The following is a 22475-nucleotide window of genomic DNA, read 5'->3' on the forward strand; positions in this document are numbered from 1 at the left end:
CACATCTATTTACTCAAATATTGATTTTTCTTTTTTTTTTACCAAGAAGTCTGGAAATTATGGTCTGGAAAAAGTCTGGAATTTGGACATTTTAAATGCATAGGGAACTCTGTCTGTTCATGTGCTGCTGTTCTCCACTGCAGCCACCAGGGGGCAGCACCCCCCCTCAGCTGACTGAGGCATGATGGGAAGTATCATTATTATGATGTAAATAAATCTGTTCATCAGATCAGTTGAACCTGTCGTGTCGTGTTGTTTACAGGAAGGAGGAGGAGGTTGATGGGAATTATTGATCCAGAGAAAACTCTTCTTCATCTTCATCTTTTTAAAAAATGTTTTCCTATATTGTTTCCCCTTGTATGTAGCTATATATTTATTGATTGTTAATTGTATTGTACAAGTGTTGTGTTGTGTCTTGTGTTGTACGTTTGTCTGCGTGTGATTGTATCTGTGTGTTGTGACTGTGTCAGTTGTTTTTGTTCTACTTTTCCTTGTTGGACTTGGAAGAATAAAATATAATAGTCCATTTTGACTGAATGTTTGGACTCGAGGAAGAATAGCTATGCTAATGCTAACGTGCTGGTGCTAATGGAGATCCAATCAATGAAATGAAATGAAATGTTGAACAGTTTGACTCACAAACATCTCACTCATTCAGTCTCTGAGTTTAAAGGGACAACCAGGAGTTTCTCCGTCGGCAGAACGAAAAATTCCACGACAATAAAAAAGTCTCATATTAATGTGGATGAATCTCCGTTACCACTTGTTAATGGTCCATTTTAGATAAATCTATGGTTTTGTCTCTATGGTTATTTTGTTATTATTAGTGGTGGTGGAAATGCTGGGCGAGCCGACCAGCGTTTCTTTACTTTCGGTTTCGTGGCGAGTCATGAGAATAACGCCGCCGAATCTCCGTTTATGGTGGGAACTACGACGGTATGTGATCGTCTTCCAACCTCTGACTTTAATTCTTGATGAATGAAAACATGAGTCTGTCTTGCACCGGTCAAAGAATTTCACGGTGCGGAGGCTCATAAATGTAGAGTGGAAACACTTCACTTTAACAAAACTCCTCGTTGTCCCTTTAAACAAACTGACTTCATGATGACCTGACGACAGCGTGGTGATGATCAGAGAGTGTGTATATTATATCATCCGTTTAGAACTTCATTTAATTTTTAATAGATTCAGACTGTTCAGTAACTCACCTGACCAACAACAACACACCTGTTACATAACAACATGGGGGGGGGGGGGGGGGGGGGGCTCGCCTCCTCCTCCTCTTCCTCCTCTTCCTCTCCTTCTTCTCTGTCCTTCCCTGCTCAGAGGGGGGGTTTAAATAAAGAGCAGAGTGAGTCATTCTTCCTTCACTCCAGTCTGATATGAACACACACACACACACACACACACACACACACACACACACACACACACACACACACACACACACACACGCAGACACGCAGCTCCACGCGTGGCGGCCGTTACATAAGCTGCAGCGTGGGTGGTTCGGTGATGATGGGATGTATAATTCATCAGAGTGGGACAGCGCTCTCATCACCGAACCGTCCCTGAACGCAGCACCAGAGGAGGAGGAGGAAGAGGAGGAGGAAGAGCAGGAGGAAGAGCAGGAGGCAAGGCAGTTTTATTAGTATAGCCCGTTTTTTACCACCAGTTTGTCTCAAAGGGCTTCACATCCCATCATAACAACATCCTCTGTCCTTAGACCCTCACATCCACTGAGGAAAAACTCCATGGAAACCCTTTTAACAGGGAAAACCAGGAGAAAGCTCAGGGTGAGCAACAGAGGAGGGATCCCTCACCCAGGACAGAGATGTTGTTACAGACAAGAAAACAGTTTATAACAGAGAATGTGAGAAACATGGAAATGTTAACAACAGCTGAAGAAGGAAGCTTCTGGTAGGCAAAGGAGGCAGGGAGAGCAGACCAGCTTAATGGGAGGACTGGATGGCAGACTGGTTCATAGGAAGAGAGAGCAGACCAGCTTAATGGGAGGACTGGATGGCAGACTGGTTCATAGGAAGAGAGGACAGACCAGCTTAATGGGAGGACTGGATGGCAGACTGGTTCATAGGAAGAGAGGACAGACCAGCTTAATGGGAGGACTGGATGGCAGACTGGTTCATAGGAAGAGAGGACAGACCAGCTTAATGGGAGGACTGGGTGGCAGACTGGTTCATAGGAAGAGAGGACAGACCAGCTTAATGGGAGGACTGGATGGCAGACTGGTTCATAGGAAGAGAGGACAGACCAGCTTAATGGGAGGACTGGATGGCAGACTGGTTCATAGGAAGAGAGGACAGACCAGCTTAATGGGAGGACTGGATGGCAGACTGGTTCATAGGAAGAGAGGACAGACCAGCTTAATGGGAGGACTGGGTGGCAGACTGGTTCATAGGAAGAGAGGACAGACCAGCTTAATGGGAGGACTGGATGGCAGACTGGTTCATAGGAAGAGAGGACAGACCAGCTTAATGGGAGGACTGGATGGCAGACTGGTTCATAGGAAGAGAGGACAGACCAGCTTAATGGGAGGACTGGATGGCAGACTGGTTCATAGAGAGGACAGACCAGCTTAATGGGAGGACTGGATGGCAGACTGGTTCATAGGAAGAGAGGGCAGACCAGCTTAATGGGAGGACTGGATGGCAGACTGGTTCATAGGGAGGACAGACCAGCTTAATGGGAGGACTGGATGGCAGACTGGTTCATAGAGAGGACAGACCAGCTTAATGGGAGGACTGGATGGCAGACTGGTTCATAGAGAGGACAGACCAGCTTAATGGGAGGACTGGATGGCAGACTGGTTTATGGGAAGAGAGGACAGACCAGCTTAATGGGAGGACTGGATGGCAGACTGGTTCATGGGAAGAGAGGACAGACCAGCTTAATGGGAGGACTGGATGGCAGACTGGTTCATAGGAAGAGAGGACAGACCAGCTTAATGGGAGGACTGGATGGCAGACTGGTTCATAGGAAGAGAGGACAGACCAGCTTAATGGGAGGACTGGATGGCAGACTGGTTCATAGGAAGAGAGGACAGACCAGCTTAATGGGAGGACTGGATGGCAGACTGGTTCATAGGAAGAGAGGACAGACCAGCTTAATGGGAGGACTGGATGGCAGACTGGTTCATAGGGAGGACAGACCAGCTTAATGGGAGGACTGGATGGCAGACTGGTTCATGGGAAGAGAGGGCAGACCAGCTTAATGGGAGGACTGGATGGCAGACTGGTTCATGGGAAGGGAGAGCAGACCAGCTTAATGGGAGGACTGGATGGCAGACTGGTTCATAGGAAGAGAGGACAGACCAGCTTAATGGGAGGACTGGATGGCAGACTGGTTCATAGGAAGAGAGGACAGACCAGCTTAATGGGAGGACTGGATGGCAGACTGGTTCATAGGAAGAGAGGACAGACCAGCTTAATGGGAGGACTGGATGGCAGACTGGTTCATAGGAAGAGAGGGCAGACCAGCTTAATGGGAGGACTGGATGGCAGACTGGTTCATGGGAAGAGAGGGCAGACCAGCTTAATGGGAGGACTGGATGGCAGACTGGTTCATGGGAAGAGAGGGCAGACCAGCTTAATGGGAGGACTGGATGGCAGACTGGTTCATGGGAAGAGAGGACAGACCAGCTTAATGGGAGGACTGGATGGCAGACTGGTTCATGGGAAGGGAGGACAGACCAGCTTAATGGGAGGACTGGATGGCAGACTGGTTCATAGGAAGAGAGGACAGACCAGCTTAATGGAGGACTGGATGGCAGACTGGTTCATGGGAAGAGAGAGCAGACCAGCTTAATGGGAGGACTGGATGGCAGACTGGTTCATAGGAAGAGAGAGGACAGACCAGCTTAATGGGAGGACTGGATGGCAGACTGGTTCATAGGAAGAGAGAGCAGACCAGCTTAATGGGAGGACTGGATGGCAGACTGGTTCATAGGAAGAGAGAGGACAGACCAGCTTAATGGGAGGACTGGATGGCAGACTGGTTCATAGGAAGAGAGAGCAGACCAGCTTAATGGAGGACTGGATGGCAGACTGGTTCATAGGAAGAGAGAGCAGACCAGCTTAATGGAGGACTGGATGGCAGACTGGTTCATAGGAAGAGAGAGCAGACCAGCTTAATGGGAGGACTGGATGGCAGACTGGTTCATGGGAAGAGAGAGCAGACCAGCTTAATGGGAGGACTGGATGGCAGACTGGTTCATAGGAAGAGAGAGCAGACCAGCTTAATGGGAGGACTGGATGGCAGACTGGTTCATAGGAAGAGAGAGGACAGACCAGCTTAATGGAAGGACTGGATGGCAGACTGGTTCATAGGAAGAGAGAGGGCAGACCAGCTTAATGGGAGGACTGGATGGCAGACTGGTTCATAGGAAGAGAGAGGGCAGACCAGCTTAATGGGAGGACTGGATGGCAGACTGGTTCATAGGAAGAGAGGACAGACCAGCTTAATGGGAGGACTGGATGGCAGACTGGTTCATAGGAAGAGAGAGGACAGATCAGCTTAATGGGAGGACTGGATGAAAAATCGCTCCGTTGCTCGGTTGCTGTCACTCGGAGCTCCAGAGATTTTTAGATTTGACATTGACTTAATATGTAACTTGTGGCCAGAGACAGAAATCAAAGGTCCAGTGTTGCAGCAGCTTCAGAAGCAGCGTGTTGGGTCGGACCGGTGGAGAACTCTGACTGGAGGCCTTCACTCCTTCACTCTTTCACCTCATTCCTTCACTCTTTCACCTCGTTCCTTCACTCTTTCACCTCATTCCTCCACACTTTCACCTCATTCCTTCACTCTGTCACCTCACTCCTTCACTCTTTCACCTCGTTCCTTCACTCTTTCACCTCATTCCTCCACACTTTCACCTCATTCCTTCACTCTTTCACCTCACTCCTTCACTCTTTCACCTCACTCCTTCACTCTTTCACCTCATTCCTCTACTCTTTCACCTCATTCCTTCACTCTTTCACCTCGTTCCTTCACTCTTTCACCTCATTCCTCCACTCTTTCACCTCATTCCTCCACACTTTCACCTCATTCCTTCACTCTTTCACCTCACTCCTTCACTCTTTCACCTCATTCCTCTACTCTTTCACCTCATTCCTTCACTCTTTCACCTCGTTCCTTCACTCTTTCACCTCATTCCTCCACACTTTCACCTCATTCCTTCACTCTGTCACCTCACTCCTTCACTCTTTCACCTCGTTCCTTCACTCTTTCACCTCATTCCTCCACACTTTCACCTCATTCCTTCACTCTGTCACCTCACTCCTTCACTCTTTCACCTCACTCCTTCACTCTTTCACCTCATTCCTCTACTCTTTCACCTCATTCCTTCACTCTTTCACCTCGTTCCTTCACTCTTTCACCTCATTCCTCCACTCTTTCACCTCATTCCTCCACACTTTCACCTCATTCCTTCACTCTTTCACCTCATTCCTTCTCTTTCACCTTGTTCCTTCACTCTTTCACCTCGTTCCTTCACTCTTTCACCTCACTCCTTCACTCTTTCACCTCGTTCCTTCACTCTTTCACCTCACTCCTTCACTCTTTCACCTCATTCCTTCACTCTTTCACCTCATTCCTTCACTCTTTCACCTCGTTCCTCCACTCTTTCACTTCGTTCCTTCACACTTTCACTTTCATTCTTTCAATCTTCCCCCTTCACTCTTTCACCTCATTCCTCCACTCTTTCACCTCATTCCTCCACCCTTTCACCTCATTCCTTCACACTTTCACCTCATTCCTTCACTCTTTCACTTCGTTCCTTCACACTTTCATTCTTTCAATCTTCCCCCTTCACTCTTTCACCTCACTCCTTCACTCTTTCACCTCATTCCTCCACACTTTCACCTCACTCCTTCACTCTTTCACCTCATTCCTCCACACTTTCACCTCATTCCTTCACTCTTTCACTTCGTTCCTTCACACTTTCACTTTCATTCTTTCAATCTTCCCCCTTCACTCTTTCACCCTCATTCCCTCATTCCTCCACTCTTTCACTTTCACACTTTCACTCTTTCTCTCCGGTGGAAACTCCCAGTTCCTCCGTCGTTCCGGTAGAAACAAAGTTTTCCTTCATTAGTTCACTGGGATTTTTCCCCTGAGGCGACGTCACTGGAAACATTGAACCAGGATTCACCTTCATCCCCGTTCGGGATTCCAGCCCGGCCTCTTCCTCTTCCTCCTCCTCTTTCTCCTCCTCTTCCTCCTCCTCTTCCTCCTCATCCTCCTCCTCCTCTTCCTCTTCCTCCTCTTTCTCCTCCTCTCTCCTTCTCCTCTTCCTCCTCCTCCTCCTCCTCCTCCTCCTCCTCCTCCCCCTCCTCTCTCCTCCTCTTCCTCTTCCTCCTCCTCTCTCCTCCTCCTCTTCCTCCTTCTAAAATTGAAAATCTGTTGAATATTCAGTGAGATTTTAATGGTTGATAGACGTCTGCCTCTGTTGACTAATGCAGGAAGTAGACACGGCTTCCCCCTGACCAAGATGGCCGCCACGTTGTATATCTATGGCTAACAGTTAGCTCCATGGCTAACGGCTAGCTCCGTGGCTAACGGCTAGCTCCGTGGCTAACGGCTAGCTCCGTGGCTAACGGCTAGCTCCATGGCTAATGGCTAGCTCCATGGCTAACAGCTAGCTCCATGGCTAACGGCTTTCCTCTTCAGTGTTTGTGTGTGTGTGTGTGTGTGTGTGTGTGTTTGGGTGGGGGGGTGGAGGAGTTGCCACAGCAACCGCCTCAGTTATGTAACATCATATGGAGCGATGTAAACAAAGCATCCAAAGATGTGAACACACCCAGCTCCTCACACACACACACACACACACACACTTTTTTTTCCCACCGTGCAGTTTTTCCCCATCATGCACAGCAGAAATGTTATAAAAAGGAGAATCAGCTTGTTCCAATAGGCTGCTGCTGCTGTCATGTTCTTCTACGGGACAGACAGTAGTGAGCTGCTTTTCAACAGTAAAATATTAAAAAATAAACCGTTCAAAGGTAGCCTACATTTACAACTGTTAGGCTACTCAATTGCTGTATCAATGTCAGTTCTCAAACAAAAGGCAAAATCTTCTTGCTTCAAGGTTTTATTTGTCACTACAAACTGAAGATTAACCTGTCCTACAGGAAATAGCCTATGGCATAGGCCAAATAAAAAGAGGAGGAAAGCAATATATCAAGCGGGAATATATATAGGCTATATTTAAGCATCAAAGATGTTCAATCAAACCCACATAGTTTGAAAACACACATCCAGTATCACAACTAGGCATAGTGTCCACTAGCTTAATGCTAACGTATAATGTAGAATCTCATAGACGGGCTAAATTAGCATTCGTGGAAACCGACAGCCAGTTGTTATGTTATTATCTGGCTGTTCTATCAGTCGCTCTGGTCCATGTTTGTTATTGACCGTCTGGTTTCCTGTTTGGACTTTTGTCACTGCTAATCTACTGGTTGTTGATCGTCTATGTCACACACGATCCTGATCCTACAGCTCCAGATCAGATTCTGGTTCTTGCTGAAGCTGATTGACATGTTGATCCACTTCAGCTGCAGAAACAGTCAATAAAAGAACCAATCAGTGAAGAGCTGCCTGTCTTCCTGTCTGAGCTGCAGTTTGTGTTTGTGCATTAAAACTAAAACTAAAACTCAGTCAGAGAATAAAGACGTCGTCGTCGCTGTGAGGAAACACAGGAGAAGAAGCTGCACTATTTAAATGTGGCATTTGAAGCAGCAGCAGGTGAGTCATAAAGCAGATCCTCTCTGCAGAGCAGGAAGTCTGAGACTGTCACACAATCACTTATTAAAGGGATAGTTCACCCAAAATAGAAATTTCCCTCATGATCTCCTCCCCCTCATGTGGACTAAGGGCTGGGAGAAGTTTCAGAGTCCTCCGTGGCTTCTCTGAGTTACAGGGGGTCTCGGCGTAGCAGTGCATGTCCATATGACGGTTGCAAATGGATACCAACTGTCTTGGTAACAAAAAGACACACCAAAAAACATCCAAATACCTCCATGCTGCTCGTATGTAATGTCCCCGACTTGAGAAATTGTCTGGAAATTTTTTTAATAAGTCTATATTTCAAGCTTGTTTGTAGCAGAAGCTCCTCTTCCCGGTTCGCCCAAATTTGAATGAACCGGGAAGAGAAGCTTCCGCAGTTGGTATCCATTTGCAACCCTTATATGGACATGCACTGCTACGCCGAGACCCCCTGTAACTCAGAGAAGCCACGGAGGACTCTGAAACTTCTCCCAGCCCTTAGTCCACATGAGGGGGAGTAGATAGGTAATGAGGGACATTTCAATTTTAGGTGAACTATCCCTTTAATGAGCCGTTTGCAGACAAGTTTCAGGACCAGATCAGACCAGCACCGTGAGGCCCTGATGATGATGATGATGATGATGATGATGATGATGATGATGATGATGATGGTGCTGTGAGTCTTCATCATCAGTGTGAAACCCAAACAGCAGCTGAAGGTGAAGATTTAGACTTTTAACTCCGTTCTACTGCTGACTGAGACAACACCGTCACATACAAGAAATAATCTGCTGCACAGACCTTTACTCAGAAGTGTGTGTGTGTGTGTGTGTGTGTGTGTGTATGGGGGGGGGGGGGGGGGGGGGGGGGGCTGCTGCTACGGAAAATATGAGCTGCGGAAACACAAGTGAAAACGTAGGTGTGAAGTTACAAAGGTCATTCTGAACGTTGCTGCTAAGAGACGTTGAAACTGTAACGTTTCATCAAAACGCTCGATGTGATTCTGTTTCAAACAGAGCTAACAGCTAACGGCTAACAGCTAACAGCTAACAGCTAACAGCTAACGGCTAGGTGGTGCTAGGCTAGGCTACATCTCTGATAGTGAAATAAAACAATAATAATAATGATGAAGCTTTGCTGCTGGTTTGACTGATGTTGAAGCTATAAGAGGAGACTCAGTGTTGACTGACATGAGTTACCAACAGCAGATCAATAACACTTTCAATGTCTAAATATAAAGAACACAAACAGACTCCTCAACACCTCAGAAATATTATTTTAAACACCATGGTCCATTTAGAGGGACAGGGTTTGTTTTAATGTGCCATATTTATATTTATCTATTGATTTATTGATTATCTATTTATTACTTTTGTGCACTTTACTCTGTTTTTATCATGTAGCTACTGTACTGGGTGTATGTTGTGTTTTTATGTCAGTGTGTGAAGCCCACTGAAACAAATCCCAATCAACAATGTTGTTGACATGGCAATAAAGTATTGAAACTTGAAACTTGAAAACAGAATAAACTCTTGTGCCTTTTATTTCACTTCCACTGGTCAAACTCTTTGATTCTTCTGTTGTTTAATTTAATTTTAATTTAATTCAGTTTATTTGATCAGGACAATGCAGGTTAATTAGTGACACTTCCACTCGTTACCAACAAGTCAATGTGACTGATGTTCTGCAGACAGAGATTATAGCTGATGCTAGTTTCCAACTCCCGTCCCTAGTTCGGCTTTTAGTAGAAAAAAAGAAGGTAAGAAGAAAGACATCAAAATTACATAACAACACTATAAAATGTACAATACATCTAAAATCATACCAAGTCATGACACATTAAAAATGCAAACAGTTCTGATTTTGTTTCAGCCAGATTTTAACCTTTGTATTAAAGATTCTAATGTCTGGGGTTAGTTTTATTTGGGTGGGTAGTGTCTGAGAGAAACAGGATGTATCAGTTGTAGTGGAGCTGTTTCAACATGGAGGTTGTGTTTGTGGTTCGGCCTCAGTTCGTCCATCTTGGTTGTGGAGGGTTTTAGGTTTTTTTTTTTAAGGTTTTAGGGTTTTAGGGTTTTAGGGTTTCAGGGTTTTGGGGTCTGGCCCCCCCATCACCGAGCCGCAGCTCCGCCCCTGCTGCGGCTGTGATGGGAAAGCCCGGCTGTTAGTGGCGGAGGGACACAACGTGACCTGACAACAAGGAACCTCCGGGAAAACCGTCAGTGCTAAAGTATGTGCAGCAGAGAGGGAGGGGGGCCCCGAGAGGAGGGGGGCCGACGGCCGACAGCAGCAGCAGCGACCAGCAGCAGCGACACAGCTCTACCGCTGGAGGAATCAGGGAGTTTAGTTTATTTCAGACATGTTAAAAGAAATAAAACATAATATAGAAATGGACAGACATAACAAATAAAAACTTTGCAAAGACAACATATGAACAAAAAAAAAAAAAAAAGATCATTTGATTTTTTTGTTTGTTTTTTCATATCGGAAAAGGAGTGGGAAGAAGTAAAACTTATTTACTCCCACCCCTTATTCATAAATTATCTATCAAGTTATCTAGTCATTATAGTCTATACAGTAAATTAATTTGAGGTTTATATATTATATTTATATGCATATAGATTTATTCTAACATATTATTACTAATCTTTATCTCTCTATATAGTCACTCTATAGTGGAGTTTATAAACCTGCAGATAGAAAAGCAACTTCAGCCAATACTTCTACTCATTATACCCAGAGTTAAAGCAGAAGTAAGGTGAATGTTTGTGTTAATCTAAGGCCGAATTCCGATTCTCCCCTTAGCCCTAGCCCTTGGCCCTTCGTTTTGTGCGTTCACGTGAAGTGGTAGGGGTGTCCCAATTCTGGTTCAGACGAGGGTTAGGGGGAAGTGGTAGGGCTATCTGGCCCTCGAAACGGAGATTTTTCAGGGGCACACTACGGACCGAGGGCTATGGCAAGTTTCCCAGAATGCATCTTGCGGCCACCTGTGGAGCAGATCAGCGGCTCGTCACGGAGACACCACCCCGTCCGGAGAGCTGCTCGGCCGGCCAACCTCCGTCCTCATCCCGGGGGAAAAGACGACCGCTAATTAACTTACCCGCAGGGTTTTAAAGGTTTACCGCCGCGTAGTTACATTCTTTTTAGGAGATAAATGCTCGTCTCATTGATGAAATGTAACAATTGTCGCATTAATTTGTTTGAATTAAAAGTGAAGCTTCATGTGTTTTGGACACAGAAGCAGCACTGCCTGGGGGATCTGTAGCCTATACAGAAATCACCACATTTACATCAATAAATAAATGTTTTACAATGAACCGATCAATCTTCATTAAATTTTATTTTATTTTATTAAGTTAACGTGGTTTTGAATAGAGGATTTGTGGCTAAAGCTCGTCACGTCTGCTTATGTGAAAGCAGCAGAGACGACTGATGACGTATGTGACTGTTGAAGTGGTGTCCCAATTCGTACGGGCTGACTTTCAACCCTACCCCTTGTAGCTCCGTTTCAAGGGCAAGGGTTAAGGGCTAGGGGTAGGGATGAAAAATAGAATCGGAATTGGGCCTAAGTCTTAAATAGTTGTATCTTCCGACAGCAATCACTTCTATAGAGTGTTTGGTCTGAAACACGGGTCTGTCAGTCACTCTGCTCTGCTCTGAGCCCAGGAGAAAACTTTCCTTGTATCCTACAACCTTTATCCAATGAGGAGAGAGAACGGCATAAAGGGGCAGTCCTCTCTGTGTGTGCAGCCAAGGGATGCGCCTGAATGTGGTGACGTAGGGACGAGGACCAATAGATCCATGACGAGGGCGGGGGCTGCTAACTCCATCTGCTGACAGGAAGTTAGACACAACCACTGGATCACTTACTGAAGCTTTAATGTTCACAGAGCTGCTTATCACTAAACCATGTTTTCAGCTGTTTTCTAAACGCTACATGTTGAATTTCCCCTTATGACCAGCGGTGACGTCTTCCATGTTGAGCAGCCATAGACTGATAAAAACAAAATAGGCTATTGTGTGTTGTGTTACTGTGTTATTTCCAGTTTGTTTTAGAATTGATTTTAAAGGTCCCAAGGTCTAGATTCAAACAGTGGGGCGATGGTTCTTTTGCTGTTGCAGCTCCCAGGCTGTGGCACCATTACTGACCTCAGCCTTTTTAAATCGAAGCTAAAGACGCACTTTTTTTAGATTAGCATTTAACTCTGACTAGGGAAGTCCTGCTCTTAAGTGTAGCTACTTATTTTACCTGTTTTTATTTAACTTCATGCACTTTTAGAGCCTTTAACACCCTGCAGCACTAGTAGCACCTTCTTGTGTTTTTATGTATTATTGTATTGCTTTGATATAAAGCTCTTTGGGAACCGTCTGGCTGTTGTAAAGTGCTATACAAACACACTGCTAAAAAAAAATAAAGGGAACACTTAAAGGGACAACCAGGAGTTTTGTAAAAGCGAAGTGTTTTCTCACTACATTTATGAGCCTCCGCACCGTGAAATTCTTTGACCGGTGCAAGACAGACTCATGTTTTCATTCATCAAGAATTAAAGTCAGAGGTTGGAAGACGATCACATACCGTCGTAGTTCCCACCATAAACGGAGATTCGGCGGCGTTATTCTCATGACTCGCCACGAAACCGAAAGTAAAGAAACGCTGGTCGGCTCGCCCAGCATTTCCACCACCACTAATAATAACAAAATAACCATAGAGACAAAACCATAGATTTATCTAAAATGGACCATTAACAAGTGGTAACGGAGATTCATCCACATTAATATCAGACTTTTTTATAACCAAATAGAAACTCCTCGTTGTCCCTTTAAACCCATCTTAGATCTCAATTAATGAAATATTGCAGTTTAAAATCGTTATTTAGAGTGTGTTGAGAACAAAATTACATAAAAATGATAAATGTAAATCAAAATGATCATCCCAGGTTGATTTCACACAGGTTGTGATATACTTGGAGTTACAATGTGTTGTTGAAGTGTTCTCTTTATTTCTCTGAGCAGTGTACATTTTGATTGATTACTGTGAGTGTTGTGTTGTGTCGCTGCGCCGCGGCCGTCGGGGGTCGTGCCCCCCCTCAGCCCCCCCCCCCTCGGCCGGGAGGCGGGGACGGGACCCCCGCTGACGTCAGAGGCCTGTGTCTGTTTCCTGCAATAGAAAGTAGCGACGAGCTGAAGGAGCAAACATCGCTGCTGCCCCCCCACCCCCGCTGCCCCGCTGCCCCGCTGCCCCGCGGACACACACTGACCCTCCACCTGGAGCCGCTGCACCTGAGGCCGCGGAGGGATCGGACCCAGCACCGCGCTGCGCTGCTGTGGCTCGGTTCGGTTCGTTCCGCTGCGGAGCGGAGTGAGCGGAGTGATCCCCGGTTCGAGTCCGCGGCTGCAGCAGCGGCCCAGAGGTTCTGGTGGCGGACGGACATGCTGCTGCCGCGGCGGTGCGTCGGTCCTGAGGCTCCACGACCACGGTGCTAGTCCGCTGGACCGAGCAGGTGAGCGCACTACTTTATTTGGCGCAGTGTTGTGTGTTTGTGTGTGTGTGTTTTCTGCTGCAGAGCGCGAGGGAGTGTTCCTGTGGCAGAGTGTGTGTGTGTGTGTCGGTGTGTGTGTGTGTGTGTGTGAGTGTGTGTGTGTGTGTGTGTGTGTGTGTGTCGGTGCAGTGAGACAGTGAGGGGTTTTCCCTGGCCCCGCCCCCCCTCTCGCGCTCACAGGGCGTTCACGTGTTGCAGCGGGCTCGCGCTACGCTGTTCCCACTTCCCACGCGCTGTTTTGCTGACGTCACGCTGCAGGTAAAGGAGGCAGCTCCTCGCGCCGCTGCAGCCGCTCGAGTCATTTCATTTGGCGCGAACCTCCAGACCCGGTCGGTGCCTCGATGACGTCACGGCTCCGCGTTACATAACGACGGAGGTTCAGGTGTGACCGCGCGCCCAGGTGAGCTGCTGCTGCTGCTGCTGCTGCTGTCCAGTGAGCGCGAGCCCCTCGTGCACCTGAGGTGGTGATGACGTCATCGCTCCGGCGACAGGAGCATCAGCTGGAGGAGGTTACGTAATGCTGCTGCACCAGCACCCAGCAGGTGTGTGTGTGTGTGTGTTTACGTCTGTACATGATCAACGAGCTGCAGCTGACGGTTGTGTTCATGATGGGATGGATGATGCTGATGGAGCAGAGCCTCTATAATATATATCTATAGCCTATATATATATAACATAGCAGCTGTAACATGGTAACATGTTGTGTAGCTGCATTAAACAGAGTAAAGTGGCCTCAGCACCGTGTTGTTAAACAGAATAAACCGTGTTGTGTGTTAGTGTGTAGTTTCTACGTGTGTGTAAATGTCCGTTTGAAGCCGCTGTGGAGTAAAACCACTTCCACAAAGACGTGTCCATGTTTTCTAGTTTGTGGGTTGAATCCGTGTTCACAGTGAAGACTTCGTAGTCGTAGACATTCACCAGACTTTGCACTCACAGCTTTTAGATTCATACTCACATAAAAACAGTCCTAACCTGAACAACTTCTCAGACTCGTGTGTGTGACAGCACAACTTCTTTATTGACATACACATGTTAATCATTATGAATATTCTGGTTAGAGTCATGGACACATCTCTGTGGAAGTGGTCTGACACCATCAGCTGCTACAGAGGAGATGATGATGATGATCCACCGCTGAAGAAGCTGTTCAGCTCCTCTAACACCTCGCCGTGTTCTTCAGGATTAGTTCTTTGTGTGTTTGGTGTCTTGGAGCGACGTTCCCGCGCTGGTGCACAGGAAGTAACGCGTTGTACTGTACTGTAACCTGAAGGAGCCACCAAGGCCGCGTTCAGACTGCCAGACAAAATCCGATTCTTAGCCCATCCAGATAGGAACTGGACTGCTCTTTTTAACTCATTGAGTGCCGCGCTCCTTTCCAAAGTTTTAGTCAAGTGTACCGGCAATTTAGACCATTTTTGACTTTTTATGTAGAGCCGAAGTGTATTCTATATTATTGCCACCAACACATACTGTGGCTCTATTGAAAGGTTTAACTTAATGCTTCAAGTGGCCACAAACCGTTTGTTTCTACGTGCCTCCGTTCCTGAGAAAAGTCAAGCTAAACATGGCTGGGTTTCACCAAAATCCCTCCTTTTTTTCTAGAAAAGGAGATAGAGCGTCTTTTATGAAAGGTGCGCTGTTTGTGTCTGTCGCTCTTCTGACACTCGCATTTCTGGATCAAAGGGCTCGTATAAGATAAATATATACAACAGTGGTTGTTCTATTCACAAAACCACCATCGGGGGCGGGGGGGGCGCCACTAAACAACAATAACACAGACGCACCGTGCCATGTCACAGCTTCTCCCCGCGGAACGTGAGGGTCAGTCGGCCACCGCGGCTCGGGAAGACCGGTCCCGCCGGTGGTCGCGGTCCTTCTGTGGTTCGGGTCGGTGATGCCGGTCTGCTTTGGCCCAGAGACCATCAGATTTTACCGCGGGAGGACTTTGGGGAGGACACGGTGTTGCTCCAGATGAAGACCGGGCGGACTGTCGGCTGAGAGCTTCCTGTTTCTGCTCCGAGCAGCTCGAGCAGCTGGAGCAGCAGCGTGGGTGAGAGCAGAGCAGCTGCGCTGCAGCAGCTGCTGCATCTGCATGCAGAACTCGTTTGCAGAAGCCGAGTTATGATAAAAACTTCCAGATCATGAGCTGTCATGTGACTTTGATCGTCATCTATTTCAGTTCTCCTCGTCGTAGAGTCCCCAAATTTACATATAATGTGTATTAAAGTGTCTATTTTCATAATTTAAAAAAAAAGCAAAAAACGTAAAATTACGTTTTTGGCACTCAACGCATGGGAACGAAAAACGAGAAATTACGTGGTTGGCACTCAATGAGTTAAGTCTGAACAGTCTCAAATCACATGAAATCCGATTTTTGCAAAACCACCTCCAGGAGGTAGTTTCAGATCTCATTTGGACAGATGCGTCTCAGTCTGAACAGAGATTTGGACACTTGCTAAAAACAGTGTGGACAGTCAGCCCTAGAAATATACGGATATGAGAAGGAATCAGATTTGATTCAGATTTGCCTGCAGTCTGAACGCGGCCAGAGAGGTTCAGAAGTGGATGCTACTAAAGAGAAAAAGCCTTCCTGTTCGACAGAAGAAAGAGAGAGAAACGGTAGCTGTAGGGAGGGGGGGGGGGGGGCGGTTCCACCGGGCCAGACGCCATGTTGAGCTGCCGCCGTGTCGTTGTAATAACACAGAGATCCTCTAGGGGGCGATACAAGTTACACACTATAGACCGACTCTCCATGTTGTTTACATTCTACTTCCTGGTAGAAAACCAGCTGTAATGTGAATGAGATCAATAGTAACGAACCAGAGTTTAGCTATATATCATATTTTTCACGCCCTATCACCGTTTGCGATATTTTTTTTCGTAGGATAGGTCTGGGAAAGTCCCGCCTTCCTCGCCTCTGATTGGCTGGATGAATTCTCCTCCGATTGACGTCATCTCACAACAGTACTGTAGTAAACTAAAATACACACGACTGAAGTACATGATGTAATCAGACGCCATGGCGAAGCGGTTTGTGTTTTCGCCTGCGGTGTGGTGAATCCCAGTTCGATCCCCGCTGGTTTCACATTCCGAAAAATTTAGTTTTTAAATTTATATTCCAAGTTTATATTTAGAGTTTGAGAGAAGTGTAATTGTGCCATTGGTTAGGTTTAGGCAACGAAGAAAGGAGTTGGTTAAGTTCAGTAAAAAGAGCAGTAGAGGTTAGACAGGCCAGATAGAGAGAGAGTCCAGGTAGATCTAGACACTTATCACACTGCCGACAGCCTGTTTCACAGCCGTTTCACAGCCGTTTCACAGCCAAAACAAACAACCAATCAGGCGAGAGTCCTTCTAGCCAATCAGAGGCGGGAACGGCGGGACTTTCCCGGACTCATCCTACGAAAAAAATAAATATCACTCACCGTTTAGACAAATCTGAAATGATTGAAGAAACATTACTATTTCTGTGTGTGTGTTTTGTGTTGCTATGTGTTGTATTTATTCAGTTTGGGGGAATCACAGTGTCTAGAAAGCATCAGTGGCTCAGCTGACAGGGACAGCTAACGGTAGCTAAGCTAACGGTAGCTAAGCTAACGGCGGGAGCTAAGCTAATGGCGGTAGCTAAGCTAACAGCAGCTAAGCTAACGGCGGTAGCTAAGCTAATAGTAGCTAAGCTAACGGCGGTAGCTAAGCTAACAGCAGCTAAGCTAACGGCGGTAGCTAAGCTAACAGTAGCTAAGCTAACAGCAGGACGTCAGCTGTTAAAACCCTCCCGTTGTGGGACACGACATGAAACTACTCCAGTTAGCTCAGTCATGTTGGAACTCAGATATCCGCTGGAGAAAATATTTTTTCATGGAGCGTTTATTGAGTCACTGAGTTATTAAAGTTAAACAGGTAGCTAACCGTTAGCCCGGCTAATCTATGATAACCATGACTAATTACAAAAATGTGCACACGTAAATAGTAATGTTTGTCCAATCATTGGTTTTATAAACTTTACAAACATCAGATTAGTCTAAACGGTGATATAGTGACATGAAAAATGAGATATAGATAAATATAGTGAAACTCTCGTCCGTCACTATTGTTCTCATGCTGGTTTTCTACCAGGAAGTAGTTGTAAACAACAAGGAGATTCAGTCTCTAGCTTTAACGCTAAGGTATTCAAATAACACACAGGTTCATATTCATGTGAGGGGTGTGTGTGTGTGTGTGTGTGTGTGTGTGTGTGTTTCTAAACAGCCTGTTCACTGCTTCATGCTGATAACAACAGAGTGTCAGCTGCACGGTGATCTAACATACAACCAGTTATTAGATGATGATACTTTAATAATCGCTTATTGTTCCATTAATCGATTAATTGTTGCGGTTCTACACAACTCAGGCTGGTGGTGTGTGTGTATATATGTGTGTATGTGTGTGTGTGTGTGTGTGTGTGTGTGGTTGCAGCACCTGTTGAGGCTGAATCAGAGTCTGTGTTGGACGGAGCAGCTGCAGCACAGAGACCGACTGAACTGTGCAGAGCATGTTGAGCTGCTTCTCACTCTGTGTGTGTCTCTCTTTGTGTGTGTGTGTGTGTGTGTGTGTCTCTCTGTGTGTGTGTGTGTGTGTGTAGACCAGGACCCGGCTCGTCTTCCTCTTCCTCCACGATGCAGCAGTGAAGATGCCGCGAACCAAACAGAACAACCCCAAGAACCTGAAAGGTGAGTGATGCCTCTCTGACCTTTGACCTGAGTCGTGTGTGTCCTCACCCCCCCCCCCTACACACACACACACACACACACACACACACACACACACACACACACACACACTGAAAATCAAATCCAGCCACTTCAACAGGTCAAACTCACATTCAGCTCAGAAACAGAATAAAGAGCCACAAGGAGAAGAAACGAGTTCAATAGTCGGTTCATCAGGAGGAAACAGTGAGTCAGTGAGTCGTTCAGTGAGTCAGTGAGTGGTTCAGTGAGTCGTTCAGTCGTTCAGTGAGTCGTTCAGTCGTTCAGTGAGTCGTTCAGTGAGTCAGTGAGTCGTTGAGTCGTTCAGTGAGTCAGTGAGTGAGTCAGTGAGTCGTTGAGTTGGCTGCTTGACGGCGTGTTGGAGACAAAGGAGGTGAAACTAGAGGAGGAAATGAGCTGAAAACTGATTCGTCCCCTCGGTTCACCTGCCTGTTAAGAACGAGCTCCACAGTGGTGAACTGCTCCTTTAATGATGAACCAGCCCGTTAATCACAACACAATAAAATGCTGCATCAGGTTAAATAATGGAGCTAAACGACAACGACTATGGGATGGCAAAGTAAAGAGGTAGATCATCAAAGTTAATGACTGGTGGACAGATGAACCTTCAGTAATGATTAAAGGGCCAGTTCAACATTTATTCAGATCCTCCTCTCACCATAACCCCTATAGTCACAGCAGCAGGTTCATCACCTTTAGTTATCGGTGCATGTTGTTTTGAGATGGGCGGGGCAGAGACGTGAGCTGCTCAGTGAACGGTCCAGGTCCCCTGTCCCTCATCAAACTCATCAAACTCATCAAATACACAATCCAACAACTCCACAACGCTCTGGTGGACAAGTTGTGAGCTGCACATTCACCACGCTATGAGATAATAACACAACGTTACCACACAGAGTTGTTTTAGAGGGAAATGCAGCCGGAACTACATTCCAGACACGGCTGCTGCTGGGCGGAGGGATTTCAGAAGAGAAAGTAGTTCTGAGGATTTGCTTCATGTGTCGTAATGTTACATAATTATCTCATAGCGTGGTGAATGTGCAGCTCACAACTTGTCCACCAGAGCGTTGTGGAGTTGTTGGATTGTGTATTTGATGAGTTTGATGAGGGAAACCAAGAAATCCCATAATGAGCCTCCGTAGCGTAGCTCTGAGCAGCTCACGGCTCTGCCCCGCCCATCTCACAACAACATGCACCGATAGTTAAAGGTGATGAACCTGCTGCTGTGACTATAGGGGTTATGGAGAGAGGATCATTTGAATAAATCTTGAACTGTCCCTTTAATCATTACTTATCTTCAGTTCGTGTGTGTGTGTTCTTCTACAACTAAGGCCACGCTGACCTTTGACCTTTGACCTTTGACGTCTTCTCAGGTGAAGGTTTGTTGTGTTGAGGTTTGAGGCGTCACGGAGACCAACATGGCTGCTGTGTGTGTGTGTGTGTGTGTGTGTGTGTGTGTGTGTGTGTGTGTGTGTGTGTGTGTGTGTGTGTGTGTGTGTGTGTGTGTGTGTGTGTGTGTGTGTGTGTGTGTGTGTGTGTGTGTGTGTGTGTGTGTGAGCGACAGCCGGTTGGAGCATATTGAGGCTGCGGCGGCGCTGCGCTGTGATTGGCTGCGGGCCGGGTGTTGTGTGTGTGTGTGTAGCTGACAGACCGGGTGTGAAGCGGCGCTGCCAGCTCCTCTCTCCTCTGTCTGTGTCTCCCTCTGTTTGTTTACCACATCGCCACTTCCTGTTTGGGCTGCACTCGTTTCCACGCCGACGCTCCAGCTGCTCACAGGCCCCGCCCCCGTTTCCACGGCTCCAAACAGCTGAGCCAACATCTGGACTGAAGCTGTGACCTCTGACCTGTCATCAGACAGGAAGTCACACGATGCTCTGATCAAAGTCCCAGAGATTTTTCATTTCATTTTTCATTTTTCATATAAAATGTCCCAAAATAAAAATAAAAAAATGAAACAAATTCTAAGGAAAATCCATTTCCTTAGAATTTAAAGGGACAACGAGGAGTTTCTCCATCGGCAGAATGAAAAATTCCGCGACAATAAAAAAGTCTCACGTTAATGTGGATGAATCTCCGTTACCACTTGTTAATGGTCCATTTTAGATAAATCTATGGTTTTGTCTCTATGGTTATTTTGTTATTATTAGTGGTGGTGGAAATGCTGGGCGAGCCGACCAGCGTTTCTTTACTTTCGGTTTCGTGGCGAGTCATGAGAATAACGCCGCCGAATCTCCGTTTATGGTGGGAACTACGACGGTATGTGATCGTCTTCCAACCTCTGACTTTAATTCTTGATGAATGAAAACATGAGTCTGTCTTGCACCGGTCAAAGAATTTCATGGTGCGGAGGCTCATAAATGTAGAGTGGAAACACTTCACTTTAACAAAACTCCTCGTTGTCCCTTTAAAGGTGTAGCTACAGTAATGTCCGTTTGTCCTGTTTGTCGCGCCGAGTTGTCAAGAGCTGCAACACGAGTTTACCCGAGTCAGGAAAACGAATTTGATTGGTCGTTATCGAGCGGGCAGGATATTCAATGTTTGGGGCGAGACTAGAGGTCGACCGATTAATCGTTTTGGCCGATTAATCGGCGCCGATAGGACGTTTTACAAACTATCGGAATCAGCGGAACTTGGTTCCGATAGTGGCCGATGGCTGCAGTTTTTTCCACAGCGCCATAAACTGCTTCTTCCCTGCCGCTCTCTGTCTCTCTGATCACTGAGGGGCGGGGCTGCTCTTCACACACACACAGAGCAGGGGAGAGAGGGAGACGGGGCGTGTGCAGCGGCAGCAGCGGAGAAGTGACCCAGGTGAGGGTAGGTGCGGTGCGGTGCGACCGCACTAAGAGAGAGGCGGCAGGTGGAGGGGCTGACTGGAACGAAACTCTCTTGTTATTTAATGAGAAACACTGTAGTATTTTCTCTTAATCATATATGTACAGGGTTCCTGCATAGATAATGTGGTGGCGGCTGCCACGCTAAATATCTCACCGCCACCAGCTCACGAGTCAGTGTTTTTTTTTTTTTTCCCCTCCGGCTTTTTGTGCTTTTATTTTGAAAGGACAGCTAGAGAGAGACGGGAAGGAGGAAGAGAGAGCGTCGCAGAGTTGGGGCAGACGCACAATAATGGCTCTTTACACTACAACGTTGGGCTCTATCGGCTCTACTCGACTTGGTTTAGGTCCTGTTCCATAACAGCGAGTTCCTCCTCAGCGGGGACGGGGTCGTCACATCACGGCCGCTACGTGCGTCTCGCTCTCTTTTTTCTCTCCTCCCGTCAGCTCCAAACACACTCGTCCAACTCGATCACGATCATTACAGCGTGGTTTTTCTTTTTACAGTCTATGGGTTTTCCACACAGTAGCCTAGGCTAATTGTAGTGAAACAGTCACCTGTTAATGTACGGCGTAACCACACCACGAGCTAACGTGTCCTGTTTAGTTACAGTCTCCTCTCCTGCAGCGTCACGTCCTCACTACAGCTGTTCTGATGTAAACAAACTCACGTGTGGAGTTTGGCTGTTTGTCACTCACAGGGTCCAGGGATGATTCAGTGTCCCACATCCTTTAGTTTTACACTAGCTAATAGCTATATATTATTATATAAAAAAAAAAAAAAAAATTAATTAATATAATTTTTTTTTTTTTTGGGGGGGGGGGGGGGTATCGGCCGATTAATCGGCTATCGGCTTTTTCCTGCTCCAAACTATCGTTATTATATCGGAATTTAAAAATCCACTATCGGTCGACCTCTAGGCGAGACCGAGCTCGGTGTGTGTGTGTGTCTCAGACGTTTGATTGATGGATGACAGATCCAATATCAGTGGCTGATGAATCGTAGCAACATGACGTAGCTATAATCCATGCTCCTGCATTATCCAATGTGGGAAAAACTACCACACTTTCATCCCGGATTTAATCAAAAATAGATTTTTGCACCAAGTTTGTTCTCCATCGTCTGATAGATGAGTTATTACACTGATGTTAAGACCCACAGTGGAATCACATTCAATTTTCTTTTCTGTACAGCTTTAATGAATACATGATATTGCTCTTATGCAACAGTTTCAACAGTTCATCTAAGCATGGATAAATGTTTAAAACTCAATAAATGTTTAAAGACACTTCAGTCGTTCTGTCTTGTAAAGCAGACCGGAGGAGATCATGAGGATCCTTTAACAACGACAGACTGAAGCAGGAATCATTAGGAATCTAATCGTTTTGAATCAAAAATCCATTTTGAATGGAATCGTAGCCCCAAAAATCGTGTGTTGAGGAAGTTTCAGCTTTTTACTTGAAGGTTTTATTGCACTTATTTACATGAGTTACAGTTCTGTGATATCGAGGAATCGGCTGATTAACAGAATGTGTTTTTAAAGGAGGAATGTCACTGAATCTGACTGAAACGC

At 46.3% G+C, this 22475-nt stretch overlaps 1 protein-coding gene across 1 annotated transcript in view; it reads left to right on the plus strand.

The window, feature by feature from the left end:
* Positions 1-13765: 13765 nt before the first annotated feature.
* The window catches only part of LOC310993812 (zinc finger protein 40-like), a gene marked incomplete at its 3' end in the record, with an annotated part of 22754 nt that continues 14044 nt past the window's right edge, over positions 13766-22475 (plus strand). Inside the window, exons 1-2 of the mRNA XM_083982291.1 lie at positions 13766-13867; positions 17944-18031. Coding sequence (XP_083838417.1) covers positions 17992-18031 — 40 coding nt within the window. The 5' untranslated portion in view covers positions 13766-13867; positions 17944-17991. The remainder of the gene's footprint in view (positions 13868-17943; positions 18032-22475) is intronic.

The sequence above is a fragment of the Trachurus trachurus genome (assembly GCF_905171665.1).
Source record: "Trachurus trachurus genome assembly, chromosome: 11".
NCBI classification, from domain to species: Eukaryota; Metazoa; Chordata; class Actinopteri; order Carangiformes; family Carangidae; genus Trachurus; species Trachurus trachurus.